Genomic DNA, 21,774 nt, shown 5'->3' on the forward strand with positions numbered 1-21,774 from the left:
TGAGCTTGTAAACAGGATGAATGTACCTAGGCACCCCAGCACTGGGAGTTGGTACAAAACATTTTTTAGCCAATCAGATGAGTAGACATAGTGCACGTACCACCTTGCGCCCAAGTTCACCCCAATCTCCAGCCACCTGATTTTGTTGCTCCCTCGCCAGCCCCACTCCAACGAACAGCCAATAAGAGGGAGCTTGCCCGCTCTTCTTTCACCTCGCCGGTTGCTCCTCAACGACATCCCCTAAACGTCACCTTACTCTGTCATCGGCAAGCCCACAACGCGCGCAGAGGAACACCACATACACATACACAACACACGGTCAGTTCAAAGGTGTCCACTTCTTGAGGATCACCGCGCCGCCCGCCTAACCCAACGAGCGATGCACGCGTTATTAGCCACCGAGGCCGACATTCGCCGACTTCTACCCACTGTCTACGGGCAGTGGAAGAACCGGGGCCTTGGGAGAAGACAGCACTTCTCGTCCACATGATTCTTGCTCTGTGGCCAGATGATGCTTCTTCTCGTGGTAGTACCTGTGCTCGCACGTCTTGTTGCGCTGAGGCGGCGAGGACTCCAGCTCGTAATCGATCCACGACTTTCAATTCGTTACTGTATCGCCGCATCAATCCAGAGTCAAGGCTGCTCTTTCTGAAGCCTGGGTGGGCGGGATCCTGTCCATTTGTCATGGATAGGGGATACGACGACTTTTTTGTCTCTTCTGGACATCCCATGCTGACTCTTCGCAGGTTCCAATGACGACGCCGGTCGATGACGATGCAACGACAGCCTCCATCGACTCGGCACACGACGATGACATTAGCATTTCGAAGGCACCGGTAGTGGTGTCCTGGACCGGTGATGAAGACCAAGTGCAAACACTGAGCCATTCGCGCCTGACTCACGATCATGTCACGTTCGACATTCTCTTCGACGCGGACTCCCACACTGCTTTCTTCAAAATCACTGCCAACCTTGCACTCAAGGGCAAACGTAGCAGATCGAACGTCTTTCTCTTCATCCCTCCCGAACGCATCCAATCACTGCATGTTATCACACAAGACGATGAGCCCGTGTCGGCGTCCAAGATTCTCGGCACGAGCACATACTTGCTGCACTTCCTCCTAGTCAAACCTCCGGCACTGGTCGTACCGAAAGATGAGTTTGTACCCAAGGGCGAGACAGCAAGGACTACACTGGAGTCTTTACAGGCCTTGGCGGCAAATACCACCTTCCAGGTAGCCATGCCGTCAAAATCCCTGGCCAAGGAACGTTTGCTCTCACTCTGTGAGAAGGCTTCCTCTAGCGGGTGTCTGAAAACGATGCTGAGCGCCGCAAACACTGCAAAATTCTATGGCGGCAAGGGTGCCAGGGCCATTGAAGGCGGGGAAGCTGGCGCCGCGGGAGTGCGACCTGGTGGCGAATTATCAGGGAATGCCGCAGAAGCAACTTCATCGACTTCTCCCTTCGACTGTCCGCGGGACTTCAAAGACCCTGTGCCCGGTGAGGCTGTGGCGGTTGAAAGCCCTCCATCTTACGATGACCTTGGCCACTCTCCCCCATCCTACCCTCCCAGCAATAAACGCCGTCGTCTTGATTCAAGCTCCGGAGATACCAGTAAGCCTAGGCTGAACCTCGAGGAGATTTTCAGACAGGGTTTCAACGAAATTGGACGTCGGCTCGACCGAATAGAGAAACAGGTTGACAATTTGGGATCTCGGTTAGACCACATTGAGCAGCGCATGTCCTCAAAGGAGGGCTCCTCAGATGAACCACCGCCGCGACGCTCGAGTGAGCAGAGCGACCAGGATGGAGACGGGCTTGATCAGCGGGTGGGACGTGTCGAGGAGCGCGTGACGGGGCTTGAGGTGAAACTGGAAGCAGGCTTAAGTGAGCTGGCACAGAACGTCGAAACCCAGATTTCCGAGGCGAGATACGATTTTGACACTACCACCTTAATTCGCATAGAGGATGAGATGGGCGTCGCGCAGACCCAGCTCGAAGAGTTTGTGAGAGATGAACTCCGTAATGTCGCTGAAGAGATAGATGATACAATCAGGGAAAAGCTGCGAGATGCATTATCATAATAATAAATATATTGTCAACATACTCAATCTATGTCGCATGTGACTATCGGCCACACTCTCACTCAAACTAAGGACGTACACTTCGTAATAAACGGTCAGCTTCGCTGGCACTTTGCTCTAGAGCTTAAGTCCTACTTCTAATTTATTATCGTCTCGACTTTTTCCTCGAATCACCTGGTTTCATGTTCTTGTCACGCCGGCCTGCCTTGGTCCCGGCCTGCCTTGTTCGTGTTGAAAACGTTAGATATAGCCGCAGAGTCTTTGAAAAAAAAAAAAAAAAAAAGGGAACAAGACGCAATGTTAGATTATCAATCTGACTAAAGACTAGATGCAATTTGTCCAGAATTCCCAGGAGAGCGAACGCATCCCTTGCACTGTAACCCAAAAGAAATTGAGTACTAGAAGGAGTAGCTATGGTCAGCAATGCTTGGCTAGAGAGAAAATCATGCTCCAACGCTGCCGCAAGAAGCTCATCGTCCTTTGTCATCCAGAGTGTCGGCGAACCTGAGCTTCATCACAGCCGGAGTCAGCTGCTTCGCGTCGGGTCCCGGTGACACGCTCAGATACTGAGTCCCTGGCTCCTCGCAGGCAACATAGATGAAGCCCTCCTCTTCCTTGTTGCCCTTGGTCACGAAATGTAGCGTCAAGTCCTTGTTCTGCTCGTCTTTGGAGATCGGTGTGGGCTTCTTGTCACCGCCTTGCTTCCGAAACAGCACGAATGAGTTCGAGTTCTTCACGTTGCTCATGTACAGGAAATGAGCTCCCGAAAGGTCGAAGTGGACGTATCCCTTTTCTGGGTGCCGGAGACGGTACGGGGTCTCGTAGTGGATCTACTACAGTGTCAGAACAAGATCGACGCGATCGTAACACTGGTCCATGTTGGGAGTCCAGAAGGCAAGTGAGAAAAGGAAGGCTAAGTGATCGTACCAAGTCTACATTTTCACCGTCATCGGTCTCGACTTCCCATTTCACTTGCCACATTCCCCAATTGCGTGTCCAGTTTCCAAGACAGGCCGCTCCCATTCCGTAGAGCCTCGCGTTAGTCGTTGACTCCGTAGGTTGACCACCCTGCTTCATGAGAGCCGCGGCGGCTCGCTCTGGAGATTGCCAACATAGTCAGCGCATTTGCGATACTCGCGTTGGCAAGATTGGGGAAACCCTCCAACATCCGAGCCTAGATGGGAATGATTAGTTGGAAATACGTACGGAGAGAAACATCCACAGGATCCTTGGCTTCAAGAAAGCGGCCCAGAGGGCTCCTCGAGGCTAGATTCAAGAAAAACCTCTGAGGCGTCACGAATTTCCCGGCTTCCTTCCGCCATTCTTCTAGTTTCTGCGGCACGTTTTCGAATCCGGGAAGTTTTCCAATGAAGTCTACAAGGTGCAACACCTTGTCTTGCTGAGGGAAGGCGAAAGAAAATTCAGTACAAATTCAATGCAATCTTTCACTGTCCTCAGTGATGTTCACGACTCACCTTGGTGATCCTCCAATAATAGTAGTCTCCCACAGTCGGACACCAAGCAGCTGGACTTTCAAAAGATTAGCCATTCTTTTCATTCGAACAGCAGCGCCTCCACAGGCAACTAGTGGCGGAATTTACTTACTCATTGCACAGCAGGGTGTCTCCCCCTCGAGCCTGCCATGTGAGGGTCGATGATGCACGGCTGGCGGCGTTCGAGGACGCCTTGGAGGCGTTGTCCTCATGCGATGCACTGACGGAGGCACTGAAGCTACCAAACGAGGCAGATGCCGCGGCCTTCATGGCCTTCTTTGTCTCTTCAGTCTTTGAATCGCTCGAAGAGCTCTCCTCGACGTCCTCTGTAGCAAATAGTCGCCCGCCAAGCTGTACCCTCGAGCTGAAGAACTCGCCTACGGTTACCATTATTTAGTCAAGCCCAGAGATGCGCATGCGAGTTGGGGTATGGGAGTACCGTAGTTTTCCAAAAACTTTGTCAGAGACTTTGCGTCCTTCACTTCTGCCAAGTCTCTTTGGCATTCCATTGTCAACTCGAGGGAATTCTCGTCCATGAGTGCAGTAACCCTCGGGAACTACAGAAACAGAGGCTTAAGCAGTCTTTCCATAGTACAGAATGAGGGCAAAGTAATTAAGAAGGCTTACATTGTAGGCGATGGTAACCTGCTTTCTGCTCGACTCTTGAGAGGTCTCCGATGATCCAGAGGTAGACTCTCCATAGCTTGCTGATGCCGACATAGAGAAGCCAAACAGACTTCCTGAGCTGTGAAAGCACCGTGTAAGACACCAGGACACTACTTCAAAAGAATTTATAACTTGACGCGGTGCCGGTATCCCACCGTTTGACAGGGCAATTGACTACTCACGCAGCTGCAGAAACATCTGTTGATGTGTAGGCCGATGTGGCGAGGGAGGACTGGAGATGACTACTAGTCTCGTAAATGGACACAAATGACTGATCGTCAATGAGAAAATCCGGTATACGAAGGTAGAACTAGATCGATATTAGACCATGGAATCTGAAAGCTTCGATAGCATACGATTGGACCAAGCAGTGAGGATGCACCGGGCCTTCAGGTAAAATAAACAAAAGGAGAACTCCACTCACCATGACATCCTTGACAGTCTTGCTAGTCAACCTATCCGAGAGAATGTTCCTCTTCTTCAAAATGAAAGCTGTTTCGTGCGTAAGCCTTCAGCCCAAGCAAGTCTCTGACTCTCTGTGTCACACTGACCTGGATAGCGAGCTCTCTCAATGCCCACAACAAGCATCTTACCACCCTGTTGGCGGCGGACGATGCAGCTTCCGTAGCACAAGGCATTGTTTTCAGCCACTACGGACCAGTCTTGTTCCTCAAGCTGGGCCGGATACCTATTTTCAGACGGTATGAGCGAGTTGGCCGATTAGTGAGCAATCCTCTCAGACTCACTTGAAGAAGGTGCCGGTAAGGAGCTTGAAGGCACGATCATCGAACTCACTTCGAAGCTTTGCAAGCTTGAACGAATCGATGTATTGCCCTTCGGTGATCTCAGATTCCTATGTGTACCAATAAGTGCCTGGTGATCAACATAGACCCTGCATTGCCGACTAGAAAGCTCGACTCACCTCCTGGGCGGGGTCTCTTCTTGTTTGCTTGGGGCCTGTCTTCAGGTACATGTCGAGAATCCCATCCTTAGCCATGTCGCCCTATAACAAGTGACTAGATTTAGCTGCGGGCGCTCGAACTTTGCAGTCGACATTAGATGAGCTTACCGCAGGTTTCAAACACTCGTTGATGTAATCCTTGATCGAGTATGTGTCAGGAACAACTATACCGCTCTTTGAGCAGAAGTCGAGTAAAGCACTGTAAAATTTGTGTCAATGAGAGTCTGATAGGGCTTGATTAAGTTCTACTGACACATCTTTGCGCTCTGTCTGTAATTGAGAATGTCAACAATCAATTTCAATCTTGGAGGGTATGGATGGGGAAAGAAAAGAATCCCCGCCAAGGGAGACCAATATGAGAGTTCCGGTCTGAGGCAGAAGGAGAAAGGTGATGAGCAAATGGGGCTTCACCAATACTTACTGATCCGGCAATCATGTTTCTCAATGAAGACAAATTTTCTTCATCACGAACGAGTCGAGACAGCTTCATGTAGAATCCTCCGTGGATGCTCTTTCCATCAGTGACAAGATTCACGCGGATACTATCTTCTACCACTGTCGGAGAAGTTAAAACATGTTTCATTGGCATTCGAGCTTTCACACAAGTGCAAGTGATAGCCCGTGGTGGTTGTCGAGACCAAGGGAGGGTGCGGAGGGAAGGGCAAAACTAATACCTCGCTTCCCCCCCCCCTCCTCCCAAAAAATAAAATGAAGGAGAAGACATACCTTTCTCAGGTGGAGGCGGGTTATCTCCATCAAGTCTATCGGCTGCGTCATTGAAAGTTTCTCCAGCCTTGTCCAAGGTCTCGCCAGTCCCGGCAAGCGTATCAGCAGTCACATCCTTGACCCCCTTCAGGATGTCCATGGCTGACTAGGTCTTAAGATGACAGTGCTTTAGCAGCGGAATGTTCAATTATGACCAGAAAATGATAGGTTGTAAGGTCGTTATCCAGATGAGGAGTAGAAGGTTGGATCCTATATTCAGAGAGGGGTCCGCGTGTGTGTGCTTCAGAACCGAAGTAGTGATGTGAGATTGCTCAGACCGAATATGGTTTAGAGAGATGGAACTGTAGAGCACTGAGGAGCATTGCAGAAACAAATTTTCAGACTTTAGAAACAAGAGGCCCTTCCTTATATTCTCAAGCGACTCTTAAATGTCTTGCAGCTGTTGGGCCGCCATGCCTGAAGTTAACATGGACATTCCAGACTGGTGTACGTAAATATTGCTTTCGAGTCGGCGACCTACCCAGCCGAGGCACGAGAAGCAGGTGGCCACCCGTTCTCGTGGATCTGGAGATTCTGCTTAATTACGCAGCCATTGATGTCACTTGCCCGCACATGATAGGAGTCTTCGTCGCCGATATGCGAGAAGAGAAATAATGTGTAGCCATGTGGTTCGGATCTCAACGGGAAAACACGATGGAGTCGTACGGCGTACGGAATGAGCCGAACTTTAAGTCCAGTAAAAGTGCGACACATCCATCAAGATTCCTAGATCATCTTGCTGCGTGTTACCACAGGCTTGGTACAGCATGTAGTCTAGTTTGCGGGGAACTCACGTAATTGGCGTGCGGTGTTCCGAATCTAGCAAAAACCTTGCTTTTGCATCGGGGCCGATGATCGTGTCGTACACCTTAGATGCGCAGGGCGCTAGATGTCTTGTGGAAGGTGAGTGTCATTGATATGCGTATGGACCGAAATGGAAAACATACTTCAATTGCCTAGCTGCGATCGTGGCAGGTGATGGATTTGAGTAGCCTAGTCGCAGTCGCAGCTCACTCAAAAGCGGAGGATAAAAACGTTAAGATACCCTTGCACATGTGAGTGGGAAAATACGAAGAGCAGAGGAGCTTGATTTTTTCTGCCCAATTCAGCAGTAGAAAGGAAAGACTCGAGGTTATTATGTGTCACACACTCAACTGATTACACGCAGCGAGTTAGAGGCAAATTGTGTAGCGTTACAAGCATCGTGCCACTGCGAGAACAAAGATGACCATCAAAATTTGACGTAGCTTGAGATTAGAGACTCTCCATAGATTCTCTGAAGAAGAAAAAAAAACATGTCTACTGCGTAAATGTGTATGAAAGACCCGCTAAGCGTCCAAATGTTTTTGAACTTGACATTTTCTCGCCAGTCCATTCACCATAGCAATATCTCAGACACTTTGCCCCAGCGCTCTTCTTTATTCACATGCATCATTTTCGACGTATTTGAGAAAGAACCACTCTTAGTATGCATTTGCTATTTCTAGTGCGGATGAATCTATTGGCACAAACAATCAGCAGTAAGGCAAAAAGGGCATATGTGGCCCGAATTCTATAAGATCAAGCCACTCCGCGCGGTCCAGTGCATCATATCGAGGACAATGCTTGACCAAGTATTTCCAGATAAGACGTTTTGATGGATGCATTGATAGAAACTGCGTGAGGCCATATTGCATCCACACAGCCCAAGCACTCAGGCATAATAATCTGCTGTCCTCCGTCTCCTTGTCTTTGTCTAGATATCTCTGACACGGTCGCCATTTTGCATGTTCGTGTTTACACACCGCAATGAAGCATATTTCATAAGCGCATTCAGAATTTTATCACCGAATGGTTATATTAGTGTTGAGTATTGACAGATGTGTAATCAGCAGATGAGCTGTTGGATGATCCTCACATGATAATAGGCTGGTATAGTACAGCTATGGTGCACACGTTGTCCAGTGATATATTCAGGCTGTTAGGGTTACATTAGCTGCGGAAATATTGGTGTCTGTGGCAGAGTCAACACAGCCATGCTCGTCGTGCATATGCAGTGAGCCTGCGGACCTGTGAAACATCTGAGTCCATTCGAAAAGAAGATCCCCTCTCCTTTCCTCAACTCTCTTAGATCTCTATCTGAATCTCGAATGCATCGTCCGCCTATCATGATCCCCTGAACGAAGCTCAAGCTTCGACGAGATTGCTTTTGCTTGTCTGATGCAATTACAGCCTGCGCCCTAACATCATGGACCCCGCGTCTGCAATCGGCGTGGCCAGCGCCGTTCTGGCCATTATCAGTACCATCTCAAAGAGCATTACTTCGCTTTCAGATCTGCAGTCGAGATATCATGCCGCGGACCTCAAGGTCAACCTCCTTATCGTACAACTTTCCACAGTTAGGGCAGCGCTGAAGCAGATGGCCAGACTCATGGAGAGTGATGTTGGGGCTCCGAAAGATCCAGAGTTGGTTGAGGACATTTCAACATGCCTCGGGTGCGTCGAGGCTGTTGTAATGATTCTAGACGACAAAGTTTCGCTCATTGAGTGGAATAAAGCCAACGAGCTGACGACTCGCAGTAAGGTCAACTTCATATGGGACGAAAAGACCATGGATGATTATTCAAATATGCTCAACAATCAAATCCATGCCCTTAATCTCCTGCTCACAGCTTTTCAATGGTTCGTATGAAAATGTTTGCCCGTCGTTCTCCTTCAACGCTGACAAGTATTAAGCCGTACTGCTTTTGAGCAGAACAGGGTATTGCAAAGCAGCGAGTCTCGTCAGGTCTTTGAACGTATTAAGGATGAAACTTCCTCTCTGCTATGGTTAAGGGATGCAGAATCAATCCAAACCTATCGGAGCGCTGGGACGCAAGATCTTGGGACGGTGAATGCTACATTTGCCTTCGACTCTGAAATCTTCAACTCCAGAGTCTACCAAGTGGCTACGAGGTCGAACATGATACGAGCTCTTTTGACCGACAAACGTGATGTGCCAGATGAAGTTGCCAGCCGAGCATCAACTCGGTGCAGTGGAATCAATGTCGGAAATCCAACCCCCCGATCTAATACCTCCGTTGTAGCAGATAGTCGCCACTTTGAAATGGAAGGCGTGGTGGAGGTTCAAACCTCTTATTCTGTGACTCGTGAAAGAACAGAGGAAGTTTCGCCGAAGAGAAAATTTCTCACGCCTTCTACATGTATCCCCCGCGCTATCGAAAACCCAGTCGTGGACCCGCAACCACCGCCCATTTGCTACGACCTATCCACAAATCGCAGATATTACACCATTCACACTGGAGAAGCCTTGAGACAGCTACCATGCGCATCAGTGTCTAAACACTTGCTGCCACCAAACAGAGGTCAGTATCTGGCTTGGTCACACGTACCAACTGCTCATGAGGATTCTTTGGGGCCACTGATGAGAAGGGGAGACCTGTCGAGAGACAAGCAGCTTCCATATTTTCAACGGTTCAAATACGCCTATGAAACTCATGAGCCTGGAGACATTCCTGTTGGCCGACCTCGTAACTTCGACATCAAAGTATTGGTTCTGGGTATTTCTGACAGTGGGAAGAGTACACTCCAGAAGTCCATGAAAATGGCATTCTTGGATGATGATGTGCCATGGCGTCGCTGCCACAAGCCTGCTGTTTACCTGAGCCTGGTTCAGAATTTGAAAGCCCTCGCCTCAAAGACCGTCCAGCATGCACAAGCAAATAATATAGATCTGTACAATTCTTATCCAGAGAATGAGGCAGATTTCACAAAATGCTACCAACTCATTGATGAGTGGCTCCACAAAGAGGCTGGTGGAGTGAGCCCGCGATATTCTTTCCCTCAATCAGTCGGTTCAGCAGTGCTGTACTTATCTGCCAATGAGGACATACGCGCTATGCACGACCGGTTGATATTAGATCCTAAAACTCAAGACCGGGACCGCGATGTTGCAGATTCGACCAAGTTGTAAGTCACCATTATTGTGTCAAATTCGACCCCTAATAGCATGTTGGAGTTGCTTACCACATGATCAAAACTAGCTTCATGAGCTCTGCCTCACGAATAGTGGATCCCTTGTACATTCCTACCTGCCAAGACGTTCTATGGACCAGAAATATGAGTCTTGGTCTGCACGAATTTCATTATCTTCTCGATGGTACACTTTGCCAATTCTTCGACGTTGGCGGCACCAGGGCCGAACGACGCAAATGGCCACTGGAGTATAGCAGCGTCAATTCGATCATCTTCACGTTTGATGTATCATGCTACAATCAGACACTTTTCGAGGATTCTACTACGAATCGGATGACAGAGCAACTAAGAGTCTGGGATATGCTCGTAACATTGCCATGCTTTTCAGACACGAACTTCATCGTCTTGTTCACGAAGATTGACAAAGTCACACCATCAACGCTCGAAGCGTCGCCTTTCAACTCCTTATTCCCAGACTATTCTGACAAGCCACACAGCTCGGAGGATATACTCCAATACTTAGCATGCCGCTTGGATGTCGCATTGCGAGGGGAGGGAAGGACGCGAAGACTTGTGTTCTGCAACGCGGGAAGTATATGGAACTCTCCAACCAATATGGCGGAGGTCGCTGTCAATGCACTCAACAAGGTGGAACTTCTATACAGCTCCGACCTCTAGACTCCAACCTTTCCTTAGCTGGTTCTGATAAGAAAAGAAATGGGCTCTAAAGCAATCAATGCAGTATTTTCCCGTTGCATTTCATGACATTCAATAATTTTGGGTTCGTGTATTGTACTTCATCAAAACCTTGATGATCAAGCTTATTGATGAGAATCAGCACAACAATTCATGGAAACAGTTGTTTGTACGATTAATGCAAGCCAAAAGCTGCCTTGCAGTCTTGTTATCCGGCTTCATTGAAAGAACAAGGAGTAATTGCCGATCCCCGCTTGAAGTAAATCGATGTCGGATAGCTGTTTGGCCTTTGGAGATAGTCTCTATTTTTGCTGGTAGGGCTCTGGGAAATTCTGAAAATGGAATGAAGTGTAAACACGAGGTCTTATGGATTTGGATCTAGTACCGAGAGACTGAGCTGGTGAGATTGTCAGTTGCGCGGTTGCTTCGGAAGCATCATCGCAAGCAGGGAAAGTTAGAATACGCGTTCCTCTCAAAGTCAAAATTTGCTGAAGACTCATATTCCCCGCACGTCATATTAAATGAAACCCAGCCCGCTTCAGTGAGCTGCAAGAATTGTCTCAAATACTCTAAACATCTCAACCATGGCGGACCAAACCGTTGCTCTCATTGACCAACTAAGCAGCCTGAGGTCTAAGCTAGCTTCAGGCGAGGATGATTACAATTCTAGGACCGAGGCGTTACGACTGACCAAAAGAATTACTGCTGGTCTTGAACAGCCCGAAACCGCCGCGTTGGAGCTCGCGTATACTGTACGCCAACCCTTTACTCCTTGACCTGGTTTCCTCGGGCAAGCGGCATTCATTGACATGACATGATCTAGCCATTTTTTGCCGTTGCCGCCAGAATTGCAGATGGACTCAATCTCTTCAAACATATCGCAAACCACGGAGGACCAATATCCTCTGAGAAGTTGGCAGCCATTTCCCATGGCGAAGAGTTGCTTATTGGTAAAAACAGTCTAGCAACCAGTGGATAAACTTGAATACCCAGCTGACACAGAACAAGTGCGAACGTTAAGGCTCCTGGCAACCGTTGGTTTTGTGAACGAGGTAGGCTTTCAGAAGTGGGAAGCTACGGCTATTACCAGGGCCATGGCGACAGATGAGATTGCAGCTGGACACCGAATGGTGTAGGTTTGGATACGATTTCCCTTTCCCTCGGATACATGGTGGCATGTCAATAACAAGAAGAAGCGGAGAGATGATCGTGGAAGCCGTGCAAAATGCACCTAAGTATTTCCGTGAGGCTGGCTACCGTTGCCCTACAGAACCTCGCGATGGCCTGATGCAATACGCATTCCAGACGAAGTTGACAACATTTGAGTTCTTCAGCTCAATGCCTTGGGTCTTAAAGGATTTCAACACTTTCATGGGGAATACAATGGGTGGGAGGAGATACTGGACCGACTGGTTCCCAGTCCAGGAGCGCCTGCTTGATGGAGCGAATGAGACATCGGCACTACTGGTGGACGTCGGTGGCGGCAAGGGCCATGATGTGCTCGCATTTCTTGCAAAGCACCCAGAGAAAGGACGACGTCTTATTCTCCAAGATCTAGCCCCTGTGATTAGCGATCTGGAGTGCGTCGACTCGGCTATTGAGCGCATGACTTATGATTTTTTCACGGAGCAACCCGTCCAAGGTAACGCCAATCGCCATTTCTTTGCCTCAAGCTTTCTCAATGGCCTGGGTACTAAAAGTGACACAGGTGCGCGGGCTTACTTTTTTCATCACATCTTCCACGACTGGTCTGACAAGTACTGCTTGAAGATCTTGGAGCAGGTCCGAAAAGCAATGGCGCCTGGGTACTCAAAGCTTATCATTCACGAGTTGATCATACCAGAGCAGAACGCTGACAGGTTTTCTGTCGGTTTTGATATGATCATGATGGCTTTCAATAGTGGTATGGAGCGCACAGAGAGACAATGGAAAGGGCTGCTAAGCCGAGCTGGTTTTCAGCATATCAGAGCCTGGCCAGCCCCTGAAGCAGGGGCAGATAGTGTTGTTGAAGCGATGATCGAGGAGCAATGTGAAATGCGATAAGCGATCGCTATTTTCGAATTGATATTATGCCTCGTGGGGCTGATGATCTGCAATCTATGCATGAATATGAGTCTCATTTTTGCTTAATGCCCATGAGCAAGAAAGCAGTGTCTTTAATTAGACGGACTATAACACCCCGAGACATGATGTTTCACACACTCTGTTGCTCCTTCAGGGCCTTCTGCCCGATCCGAACTAGGTCATCGTTGGATAGCGTGTCCTTCTCAAAGCCGTTGATGACCTGGTCCAGGATGGCCGCTGTGATGTCCTGCAGCTCAACCAGGGGGAGGCCCGGCACCTCAGGCACCACCTTTCCTGGGCCCTTGATGAAGCCGGACTTAGTTATACACGACTGCACCGCACCTTTGGACTGCTCCGCAAATTCTAGAATGTCGGTCTCGACCTCGCCCTGAGCTTCACAGTCAGCCTTGGGGATTTACATCAGGCTGGAAGCGGGCGCTTCGTGACAAGTACCGCTATCAAACTTACGCGTAGGTAGCCTAGTTCCGTCATGCCATAATCGCCCAGTACTTTGACTTGTTCGGTCCTCTGGCGCGGAGCGAAATGGCCGCTCATGTAGACGAAGCGGAGAGGCTGGCCGTCCTTGCGGGGGAGATTCGCCAGAGTCTGGATTGCGGTCATGGGGTAGACCTTAGAGATCTTGACCGTCTCTTCCCATGGTAGGGACTTCAATCTCATGGGCGTTACGGCAATCGTCCTGTGACTTTGATTAGAACCTGCATGGCTCATAGTTGGGCAGTGATATCGAGGAAGAAATGTGGTTATACCAGATACATGCATCCACATCCTCGAGCTCCCTCTTGATACCATCAGAATAGTTCTCGAAGTCTTCGCAGACGATCAACTTCAGCTTGGCAGCATTGGCGGCCGAGGATGGCGCGGATGTCTCGCGGCGACTAAGGCCAACGACAGACGTGATGGCCGGATTGGACAGCGCTTGGCGGACGAGCTCCGCGCCGACAAAGCCACTGGACCCTCCAATGGCGAGCTTCATGGTCACTGACAAAAGCTGGTTTGCAAGAAAGTTGAGAGTGGATGCAAAGAGGAAAGAAAGGATTCTGCACCAAGTGGGTGATGACGTTCCGACCTTCGCCCCCTCGGCTGAAATATAGCCGTTTGAATGCAGTCTGGAAGGCAGTTCCTGCTCTGCACCAAGTTCGGGAGGTCAGAAAGAACAATGCCAGGTAGCAGCCGGAGCTGGCCACCAACCAACCAACCGACCGACCAACCGACCAACTAAGCTTCGATGAAGACTAGCTCAAGATCCTTCGAAAGCTTGCGAAGTCAGATCGTTGTACGGCACGAAGGTATCCTCATGGTCTCAGAAGAGAGTTTTTCACTGAGTAGTAGCTGTAGTTAGTCTACTGGAGGACATTTAGCCATGTTGATAGGTTAGACGGCAGAAGCCGCAGGCCTTCCTGCGCCAAATGCAGTGCTCAGCTTCTACGCCGCCACTGATTTTGAATGGGGAGGTAAACCGTGACGTCCCTCAATTACGAACGCTGATATATGCATTGACATACAACGTTTTTGGCCCTGCCCACGCCGAGCACGAGGAGGGCTCACCTCTGTGGGAGCGTCTGGTAGCACCCGGTTACCATTTCTTGGATGAGGTTTTGAGGACTGATGAATGAAATTTTCTGATTACAAGCCGTTCAACTGGATAATCCACCTCAATCTTGGGGTTGATTGAGCTTTACTGTTTGATTTCTTTTCCAGATTTCATGACTGATTTGAGGATATTATTTGCCCCTGGGGTTTGTAAGGGATAGGTTATTGTTACATTTTCTCGTACAGAGGCTCTGAAAGACGCGCTGCATCTTCGTCCCGGCCGATCTTTTTGTACAGACGAGCCAACACTGTAATCCATGAGGGACGAACAGCCGAGGTAATGGGTAATTCATCAAATACCTTTTCCCTCACGCCAATGGCTTGCTCGATCTGGCCATTTTTCAGATATGCATCTGCAAGGTTTCGGCCAAAGGCGCAATATTGGTGGTCATCCGGAGACATTAAATCGAAAACTTCTGCCTGAAAAGAGAGACTCTGTTCCATTGCGCCCCTCTTTCGAAGCAAGCAGATGATATCTCTGGCCCAGTCGAGATCGACATCCTGTAGGAACGCTTCCGGTCTGTCCTCTTGAAGCCTCGTCCAGACTTTGAAAACGCCTTCGAGTCGGTCGGCATGGCTGTCCACGAAGAGGTGTGACCAGGCATTGAAGGCCATACCCCTTGGTCGAATACCCTGCCAAACTCTTTCCAAATGAGGCAGACCCGGTTCGACAGCATCGCGGGAAATTTGGGCCCCTTCGATGAGCAACTTGGCAGCGTCAAGGCACCGGTAACAGAACATTCCGGGTTGAAGAATGGGGCCACCGCCGGCAAACTGCACACGGAGAAATCCCCAAGCCAAGCGGAGTGCTGAATTGACTTCTTCCGTGGACAATGCATCCGAGGCCGCAGCACCGTCTTGGCGGCGACAGAGTGTCGAGGTCACTCTGACCAGTGCGAGCCCATCTAATCCAGGCTTGTGGCGGTGGTCCGGACCATCGCCGTTGAAGCGAGACCACATCTCTTTGCATATCCACGCTGCATAGCCGTAGTCGCCTTGGTGCGTGCAAGCGGTGATGGTTGCCTGCAACCACTTAAGCCATGGCTCGCTGAGGTGAAGACTGTTGGCAGGCACGAGACGTAATGTCTGTGCTTCGATGTGCCTTGCTTTTTCCTCGCTGTGAAATTGTCGAAAAGAGAGCGCAAGTTGCTCGGCCCACGAGCAGAAGACCTCTACATGATCGTCTCCCTTGCACGTGCGGTTGTTCAGCTCCTGGTGGGCCAACAAGTGGGGCCAGATGGCTTCTCGGAGGAGAAGACCGTCGTATGGGTCTTTTTCAGACAATTGTTTGATCCAGCGGCTGACGACAGCGAAAGAACTGTTCTTTCCCCCCTTCTCAGAGCTATTTCTGGCTTCAAGGTCGTGGTACTGGTTTAAGAAGACGCGGTGGCGAATAAGTCGTCTGCTTGCCAGGTGCGCATCGAGCAGGGGTCGGCCAGCTAGGATTGCTGACTGCAAGTCTCGAAGTGTGGGCAATTCCTCCAGAACGGCCTGACGAACCTCAATTGGAACGAAGAGAAACGGGTCCATTGTGCGAGGTAAGAAAGAGGCATCGCATGTTATCCGATAGTCGGGGCGCTGAAGGTGAGGTGTACGGGGTAAAAGCCGAGGTGCCGTTTGAAGGCTCCAAGTTGGGGCTCGCGCCCCTTCACCCCTCTTCCTCTTCTTGGCTAGACAAGGGTTCACTAATGTGTCTATCAGATCGAGAACATTTTAGCGCATTACTATTGTGTCTTCCTTGTAGCGCCTCATTTCAATATTATTTGGCCCTCGCTGGTTGCATCATGGTAGGTCCTTTGCGGTTCAACAGCAGATTGAACTTCACTATGGTTGTCGGTAGAAGGACAATGGCTTTCCAGATCGATGCACTAGAGTGAGTGCTTCCAGAGCGTCGGGTCTGGTACCGCTAGACTTGTAAGATTGATTCCTCCCCCTCGGGAAATTCTCAAGACGTTTACCTCGATACCCGTCTGTATATGTATTATCTGAGAGTGCCTAAATCAATGTGAGCACTATGTATTGTGCTCCCAAGAGTCGTGATGAAATCGCTGAAATCAATATATCCTGAGGTCGAACGAGTCATGCACGCAGTTGTGGCCGCAGATTGTTCTTTCGGAGATAGTCTGTTCTTATGCCACACGATTGCTTCTTAACATGGTGACCAACTTTCTCAATATATGCACCGATTTGCCTTCTTTGAATTCGCGCCATCCCTCAATCGATGTAGTCGATCTCGCATATTTGAAGACTGCCGTCATTTTCGGAGCATCAAGAGAAATATATGCCCTATTGCCTCTTTCTTTTTTTTTTTTTTTTTTTTTTTTGTTTTTTGTGGCAGTCACGATGCCTTTGGTGAACATAAAGATGGAACTCTTGATGGCCATAGGTCTGGGAGCGCCTGGATTGCGTATGTGAGGCCAGTCTCCCATAGCACGGTTTAGATTGGAACCTGAGGAGGATCCATCCTTCCGCAGATATGTGGGGAGCATTGTGGATGATGGAGTGAAATGCAATGACTTCAGCACTATACCAGTAGCCGTCCACCATTTGATTGGATGATGCTACCAGTCGCAAATCCATCTTTCATCAAATATAAATACGCTTCAGCAATATCCTCTGGTCGGCCCAGCCTCTGGATCGTTGTTTCCTTGGCAAGAGCCTCAAGAGCTTGCTCTGGTACGTTTTTCAGGGCCTCCGTCTTGATGACTCCTGGCGCAACCAGGTTCACCCTGATAGGTGCCATATCGACAGCAAGGCCTCTCGCCAGCCCTTCAATCCCAGTCGCCGCGTAAAGACCGAAGCCGGGTGGCGGTTTCGAGAAAAGGAAGTCTCCGGTGAGGGCATAGCTGCTATCAGGGCTCTGCTCCATATACGGGGCGAGATGCTTCGCGATGATGACCGGAGCGATGGTGCGGACGACCTGATTCTTCTCAAACTGCTCCACGGTCACTTCCGATAGTGAATTCAAAGAGCGGGCATCGCCGGCCGTGAAAACGACATGATTGATCTTGTACATTGCTCTGAGAGTGACAGCTGACAAGAGCTTTTGAATATTTGACTCGAGCGCATCTTTGTTGGACAGGTCACAAGCATGGGCAGTGATCCGGAACGCGTCAAGATTTTGGTATGAGGTCCTCAAGCGGAGGATAGTGTCAGCAAGATTGCGAGGGTTCGACCCGGCGAGAATGACAGTGCAGCCATGCTCGATGCACGCCTCAGCTACGGCGTAGCCGATGCCGGACGTGCTGCCGAAGATCAGGACGCGATGGCCTTTAAGCTTGTTGATGAATTTGAATCGGGGTGTAGCCATGATGTGTTTAAGTACAACTGTTGTTTCGGAGTAATATAGAGGCTGTGGTCGCGTTTCGTGAAGAAGTCCGTGAAAGTGGCGCATGTGGGAAAGGCGTTGGTGGTTTGAGGTGGTTCGACCCGTGATGGACGTGTAGTACACAATGTTTGCTTCTTTGCCCCACGAATGCGGCACTCTCGTTCCAATGTCAGCTGACAAAGAATACTTGCTACAGTACCCCCTGCAGAGCCAGCTGCAGGTGTGAACTTCCGCTTTGTTGGTCAACAGGGGCGTAATTGAGTTTGGGCCTTGAGGTATGAACCAGAAAGACTGAAGGAAAAAACACCATAGATTTATGGTTAAGAATGAACGGAGAGAAGTCATCATGACATGAATTTCCCTCCTCTTTGAACCCAAAGCTGATAATTAACATAAATTAAATGAGCGTTGCCTACCATTCTCCGTCCAATTATTGTGGAATACTCAAAATTATGCCACTTGGCGACCTCGAGCCAAGTTCTGAAAACAATTTCTCCCGGAGTCGAGTGATGTCCATCGACAGCAGGTGTCGGTCTCATTTCTCTCGCCCCTCCATGTCTAACGTCCTCTTAGGGTTCTAATTGATGAGGCAACCAACAAGATCCACAATAGCCAGCCTTGTACGCGGCGGCCACCAGACCCTTTAGCTGGCTCTAGACCGAAGCCATTATTTTAGCCCATGAGGCTGCCAGAGCGGTCTATGTCGATAGCGGCAATACGAGCGGCACATGATCATCAAGAGACTGGCTCAAAAGTGAGTGAATATTTAAGGGTGGTCTTGCTGCTGTGACCTCCAAAAGTTTCTTTTCCCGTTCCCTTTCCTGCCTTACGCCGAACCACTATTTCTGTCCGATGTCTAGTACATACAACCATTAAAAGAGCATAAGGCGACAGGGTATTTCTGCGTCATGAATTCCTGCCAAATAGCAAAATGGTGATGCATGCGACGCACGCCTTCTTTTCTAAATTCCGGGTGAACAGCGTCAATTACTGTGCGGTGATAGCAACAGGTGAGCTTCCTTCTCTACTTTCATCAGTTTCACGGCCTGAAGAAGCACTTCGTCTCTGCGCACATGCCATAACGCTACCATCATTTGCCTTGCTTGCGTTTTGCGATCGTCGGTCAAACAACCCATCCTTTGGTCCGCTGCCATCGAAAGATGTCCAGATTCTCTTTGTCATTCTCTTCGTCATTTTACAACACTCTAGCAGTGGTGCTTTCAAAATGTTGGACAAAACCCAGGGGGACTCCGTAGTGAACCTACAGGAACTATTCACCTCACTGGATGGACGGTCTGTGATGTTCAACTGAGACCACAATATCGAATACGGGGAAGCTAGGAATTATACCGCTTCTCACAATTACAGGCACGGGGGGGGGGGGCGACCAACACCACGAGGGGAAACAAACACCGCGTCTCTGTTACCACTCTTTTTCTCATCGCTTGCAAGTCATGCGAGCCGATGATGATCGAGAAGAAAGAGATCGCACGCAGCAAAGTCGTAACAGGTCATTGGTCCATGATGAAACGCCGACGGCCTGTTTTGGATCTCCCTTGCTGTGGACGACGTGCATTTGCGCGCGGACCGTTTCGAAAAGGTGAATCTCGCACGAGAACGGGCCGGTCGTGCAGTAGCTGAGACTTCGCGGCGGACATCATCGCCTGAGGGTGGCGATGAGGCGTTAGAAGACGTGAAAAGCTGCTTGGATTTCAAGCAAGTGCTGCGGAATCTGAATCTCTTCGAAAGTTTTGTCTCTCTATCTCTCTCTCTGTGTGTATGTGTGTCGAGGTGTTGAAGATCTGGGTGTACATCTCTGAGCACGCAGGATGAATCAATTTTGGCTGACCATTTCATACAGCATAGGAACATTGTCGCTGGTTTGGTATACCGCCAGCACTTGATAAACCATATACGTACAGTCAATAGCAATACCACTTACGTCGGGCATAACTTCGACAGCCCTGGAAACAACGAGCGCCGCCCTCTCTTCCTCTCTGATACGCTGCTAGACCGATCAAGCAGCAGCAACAACTTATCCTGAGACAGAAAATAAACGAGCGGACATAACAAAAACGGTACCGGGTACGTTCAGGTCTGTCTCGCCTCTAAAATCCCTTGCTTTAAGGAGCCACGAAGGCCCCGTGTTTCAGATATTTCTCAGTCTCACCTCTCCAATATCACGGCCCAATGTCCAACATCAATATACCACTTACTGACCATCACTCACCGCCGTAGCACAGAACCCCCGTGCCCGAGACACATACATGATTTAGACAAGACCGAACATGTCACCCGGACAAGTGAAGGACAAGACTTATCTCTGCGCCGGACCAAAACTGGCCTCCCAGCAGCGTATATATGCCAGCCACCAGATCTAGATAATACGTATATGTACAGACAGTCTGGTGCCGCAGCTCAACACTGGAAATTTGTACATCGAACAGGAGGCCATAAAAACGTCCAGCAGCAGATTTTCATGATAAAGGAGCCGGGTTCCTGGCTGTGAGAAAAACGTATAGTGGGGAACGATAGTTGAATTGTCAAGTCTTCGAAGCAGTGGGGAACAGATTCTCCCAAAATCGAAGACCCTTTGAGGATTCCTCCAGATGTCGAGATCGAGAATGGTATCTTTCTTTCTTTTCCTTTGACCTTACACTGTCAAGTTTGGTGCTCTGTCAAGTAGAAGAAAAATCAACAAGCACATCAACCCCCCATCCGGAACAAATTACAGAGAATCAAGTACCCTTGTCCTCCCTGCAACGCGATGGCCGTCCAAACTCCAAATAGGCGATGCAGAAGAGAAAGAAAAATCCCTGGTATCCTTTTGCCGCTCTAAGTAGGTCGTCACGCGTGGTCTAACCGATGCTCTCACTCGCTTCCCGTCAGGTGCTTGAGATTTACAGGAAGAAAGCGGCCAGGCCCAGGACACCGGCCAGGCCGGCGCCGGACAGGGCAGCGGCCCTGCCGGCACCAGCAGTGGCGATCGGCGAGGTGGCCTCGGGGCTGCTGCCGGTGGTGGTGGGGACAGAGACACCACCAGTGCCGACGGGGGCGGTGGTGGGGACGACGACGGAGGCAGTGCCGTTAGGGTAGACTGGGGGCGCAGCAGCAGAGCTGTAGGTCATGAATATCAGTATGCGTCATTGGGTCTTTGTTTTATTCAACGACAAGTCTTACCAAGTGCTGCAAGCGACCGAGGTCTGGGTGATGATCGGCTTGGTGATGGTGCACGGGCAGTCGGTGATGGTCAGGGTGGTGGCCTGAAAGATTGTCAATAATATGCCCAAATACGTCGGATCATGAGGAATGCGCTGCTCGGCCCGGATAGGAGTTCGAAATAGGAGAACCAGAGTCCAGGTATCCTGCGATATCTTTCATGGTTTCCCCCATCCTAGCCTTCCTAAGATCCGTCCCCGAGTCAGATCATGCCCCTTTTCGTCGCAAACATACCGATGAGACGGTGTAGGTGGTGCCGGCGTGGGTGAGAGTGGTAGCGGCAGGGCAGAAGGTGGTGAGGGCAGTCACGACCTCGGTGGTGTAGGTGACATTCTCAAAGGCGGAGGCACCAGCGGCGACGGCGAGAACGGCGGCAGCGGAGAACTTCATTTTGACGGTCGGGTATTAAAATTAAGAGACTCGGAAGAGTGACTTTGTAGATTGTCGGGTGGGATTGTAGTTTGGTGACCTTTGGTCTTGTTGTTGCGAGCTGGTTAACGAATGAAATTGACTCGAGAGTCAGGGTTATAGCGAGTGATAGAGAGTGTGAGGGTGGAGGAGAAAGGAGGAAAGGAGGGACATGGAGACGACAGTGCACGAGGCCATAGTCTTATATACAAAATGCGACGATGGAGTGGTTCTCGGGAGATTAGGTGGGCTTGAGCCTTGGACGGCGCAGGCGAGATGGCGGAGAGCAGAGGCAGGGGTGGCCAGTAGGGGGGTGGACGCTACTGGGCCACCGTCTGTGCAGGATCCAGTTTTGGCTGCTTTTGGCCGGCAGGTTATTTAACGTGTGCCGAATCAGAAGACGGGAATCCTGCTAGGATGTGATGCCCCGTTGGACCCTGCTCAGCCGTTGACGGGAAACAGTTGTGGTGCCCATCCACCAGCCCAAAGAGACGGAGAAAGGGGACCTCGGATCCTCCTACTCGG

General features: G+C 49.9%; 8 protein-coding genes across 8 annotated transcripts; 3 read left to right on the forward strand and 5 right to left on the reverse strand.

The window, feature by feature from the left end:
* Positions 1-752: 752 nt before the first annotated feature.
* On the forward strand, positions 753-2,084 carry J7T55_000938 (uncharacterized protein; the record flags this gene model as incomplete). Its single annotated transcript, XM_053140206.1, has 1 exon — positions 753-2,084. One exon carries the CDS (start codon positions 753-755, stop codon positions 2,082-2,084), a length of 1,332 nt encoding a protein of 443 aa, XP_052996588.1.
* A 470-nt stretch (positions 2,085-2,554) lies between these two features.
* J7T55_000939 (uncharacterized protein) lies at positions 2,555-6,069 on the reverse strand (the record flags this gene model as incomplete). Its single annotated transcript, XM_053140208.1, has 16 exons — positions 2,555-2,914; positions 3,012-3,181; positions 3,291-3,483; positions 3,560-3,614; positions 3,690-3,954; positions 4,017-4,134; positions 4,205-4,322; positions 4,426-4,553; positions 4,668-4,735; positions 4,795-4,931; positions 4,990-5,096; positions 5,166-5,246; positions 5,313-5,403; positions 5,458-5,474; positions 5,626-5,759; positions 5,931-6,069. The coding sequence occupies 16 exons, from the start codon at positions 6,067-6,069 to the stop codon at positions 2,555-2,557; spliced, it is 2,181 nt and encodes a 726-aa protein (XP_052996589.1).
* Positions 6,070-7,984: 1,915 nt separating this feature from the next.
* Positions 7,985-10,601, forward strand: J7T55_000940 (uncharacterized protein; the record flags this gene model as incomplete). The annotated part of the gene is made up of 5 exons (XM_053140209.1): positions 7,985-8,004; positions 8,181-8,630; positions 8,724-8,978; positions 9,312-9,917; positions 9,992-10,601. 5 exons carry the CDS (start codon positions 7,985-7,987, stop codon positions 10,599-10,601), a joined length of 1,941 nt encoding a protein of 646 aa, XP_052996590.1.
* Positions 10,602-11,203: 602 nt separating this feature from the next.
* On the forward strand, positions 11,204-12,662 carry J7T55_000941 (S-adenosyl-L-methionine-dependent methyltransferase; the record flags this gene model as incomplete). The annotated part of the gene is made up of 4 exons (XM_053140210.1): positions 11,204-11,371; positions 11,443-11,569; positions 11,628-11,751; positions 11,816-12,662. The coding sequence occupies 4 exons, from the start codon at positions 11,204-11,206 to the stop codon at positions 12,660-12,662; spliced, it is 1,266 nt and encodes a 421-aa protein (XP_052996591.1).
* A 151-nt stretch (positions 12,663-12,813) lies between these two features.
* On the reverse strand, positions 12,814-13,677 carry J7T55_000942 (nucleoside-diphosphate-sugar epimerase; the record flags this gene model as incomplete). The annotated part of the gene is made up of 3 exons (XM_053140211.1): positions 12,814-13,071; positions 13,152-13,380; positions 13,451-13,677. The coding sequence occupies 3 exons, from the start codon at positions 13,675-13,677 to the stop codon at positions 12,814-12,816; spliced, it is 714 nt and encodes a 237-aa protein (XP_052996592.1).
* A 785-nt stretch (positions 13,678-14,462) lies between these two features.
* Positions 14,463-15,824, reverse strand: J7T55_000943 (uncharacterized protein; the record flags this gene model as incomplete). Its single annotated transcript, XM_053140212.1, has 1 exon — positions 14,463-15,824. The coding sequence occupies one exon, from the start codon at positions 15,822-15,824 to the stop codon at positions 14,463-14,465; it is 1,362 nt and encodes a 453-aa protein (XP_052996593.1).
* Positions 15,825-16,818: 994 nt separating this feature from the next.
* Positions 16,819-17,604, reverse strand: J7T55_000944 (short chain dehydrogenase reductase family; the record flags this gene model as incomplete). Its single annotated transcript, XM_053140213.1, has 1 exon — positions 16,819-17,604. The coding sequence occupies one exon, from the start codon at positions 17,602-17,604 to the stop codon at positions 16,819-16,821; it is 786 nt and encodes a 261-aa protein (XP_052996594.1).
* Positions 17,605-20,522: 2,918 nt separating this feature from the next.
* Positions 20,523-21,231, reverse strand: J7T55_000945 (uncharacterized protein; the record flags this gene model as incomplete). The annotated part of the gene is made up of 3 exons (XM_053140214.1): positions 20,523-20,739; positions 20,803-20,885; positions 21,076-21,231. The coding sequence occupies 3 exons, from the start codon at positions 21,229-21,231 to the stop codon at positions 20,523-20,525; spliced, it is 456 nt and encodes a 151-aa protein (XP_052996595.1).
* Between the last annotated feature and the right edge of the window lie 543 nt (positions 21,232-21,774).

The sequence above is a fragment of the Diaporthe amygdali genome (assembly GCF_026229845.1).
Source record: "Diaporthe amygdali strain CAA958 chromosome Unknown NODE_6_length_1560011_cov_65_102424, whole genome shotgun sequence".
NCBI lineage: Eukaryota > Fungi > Ascomycota > Sordariomycetes > Diaporthales > Diaporthaceae > Diaporthe > Diaporthe amygdali.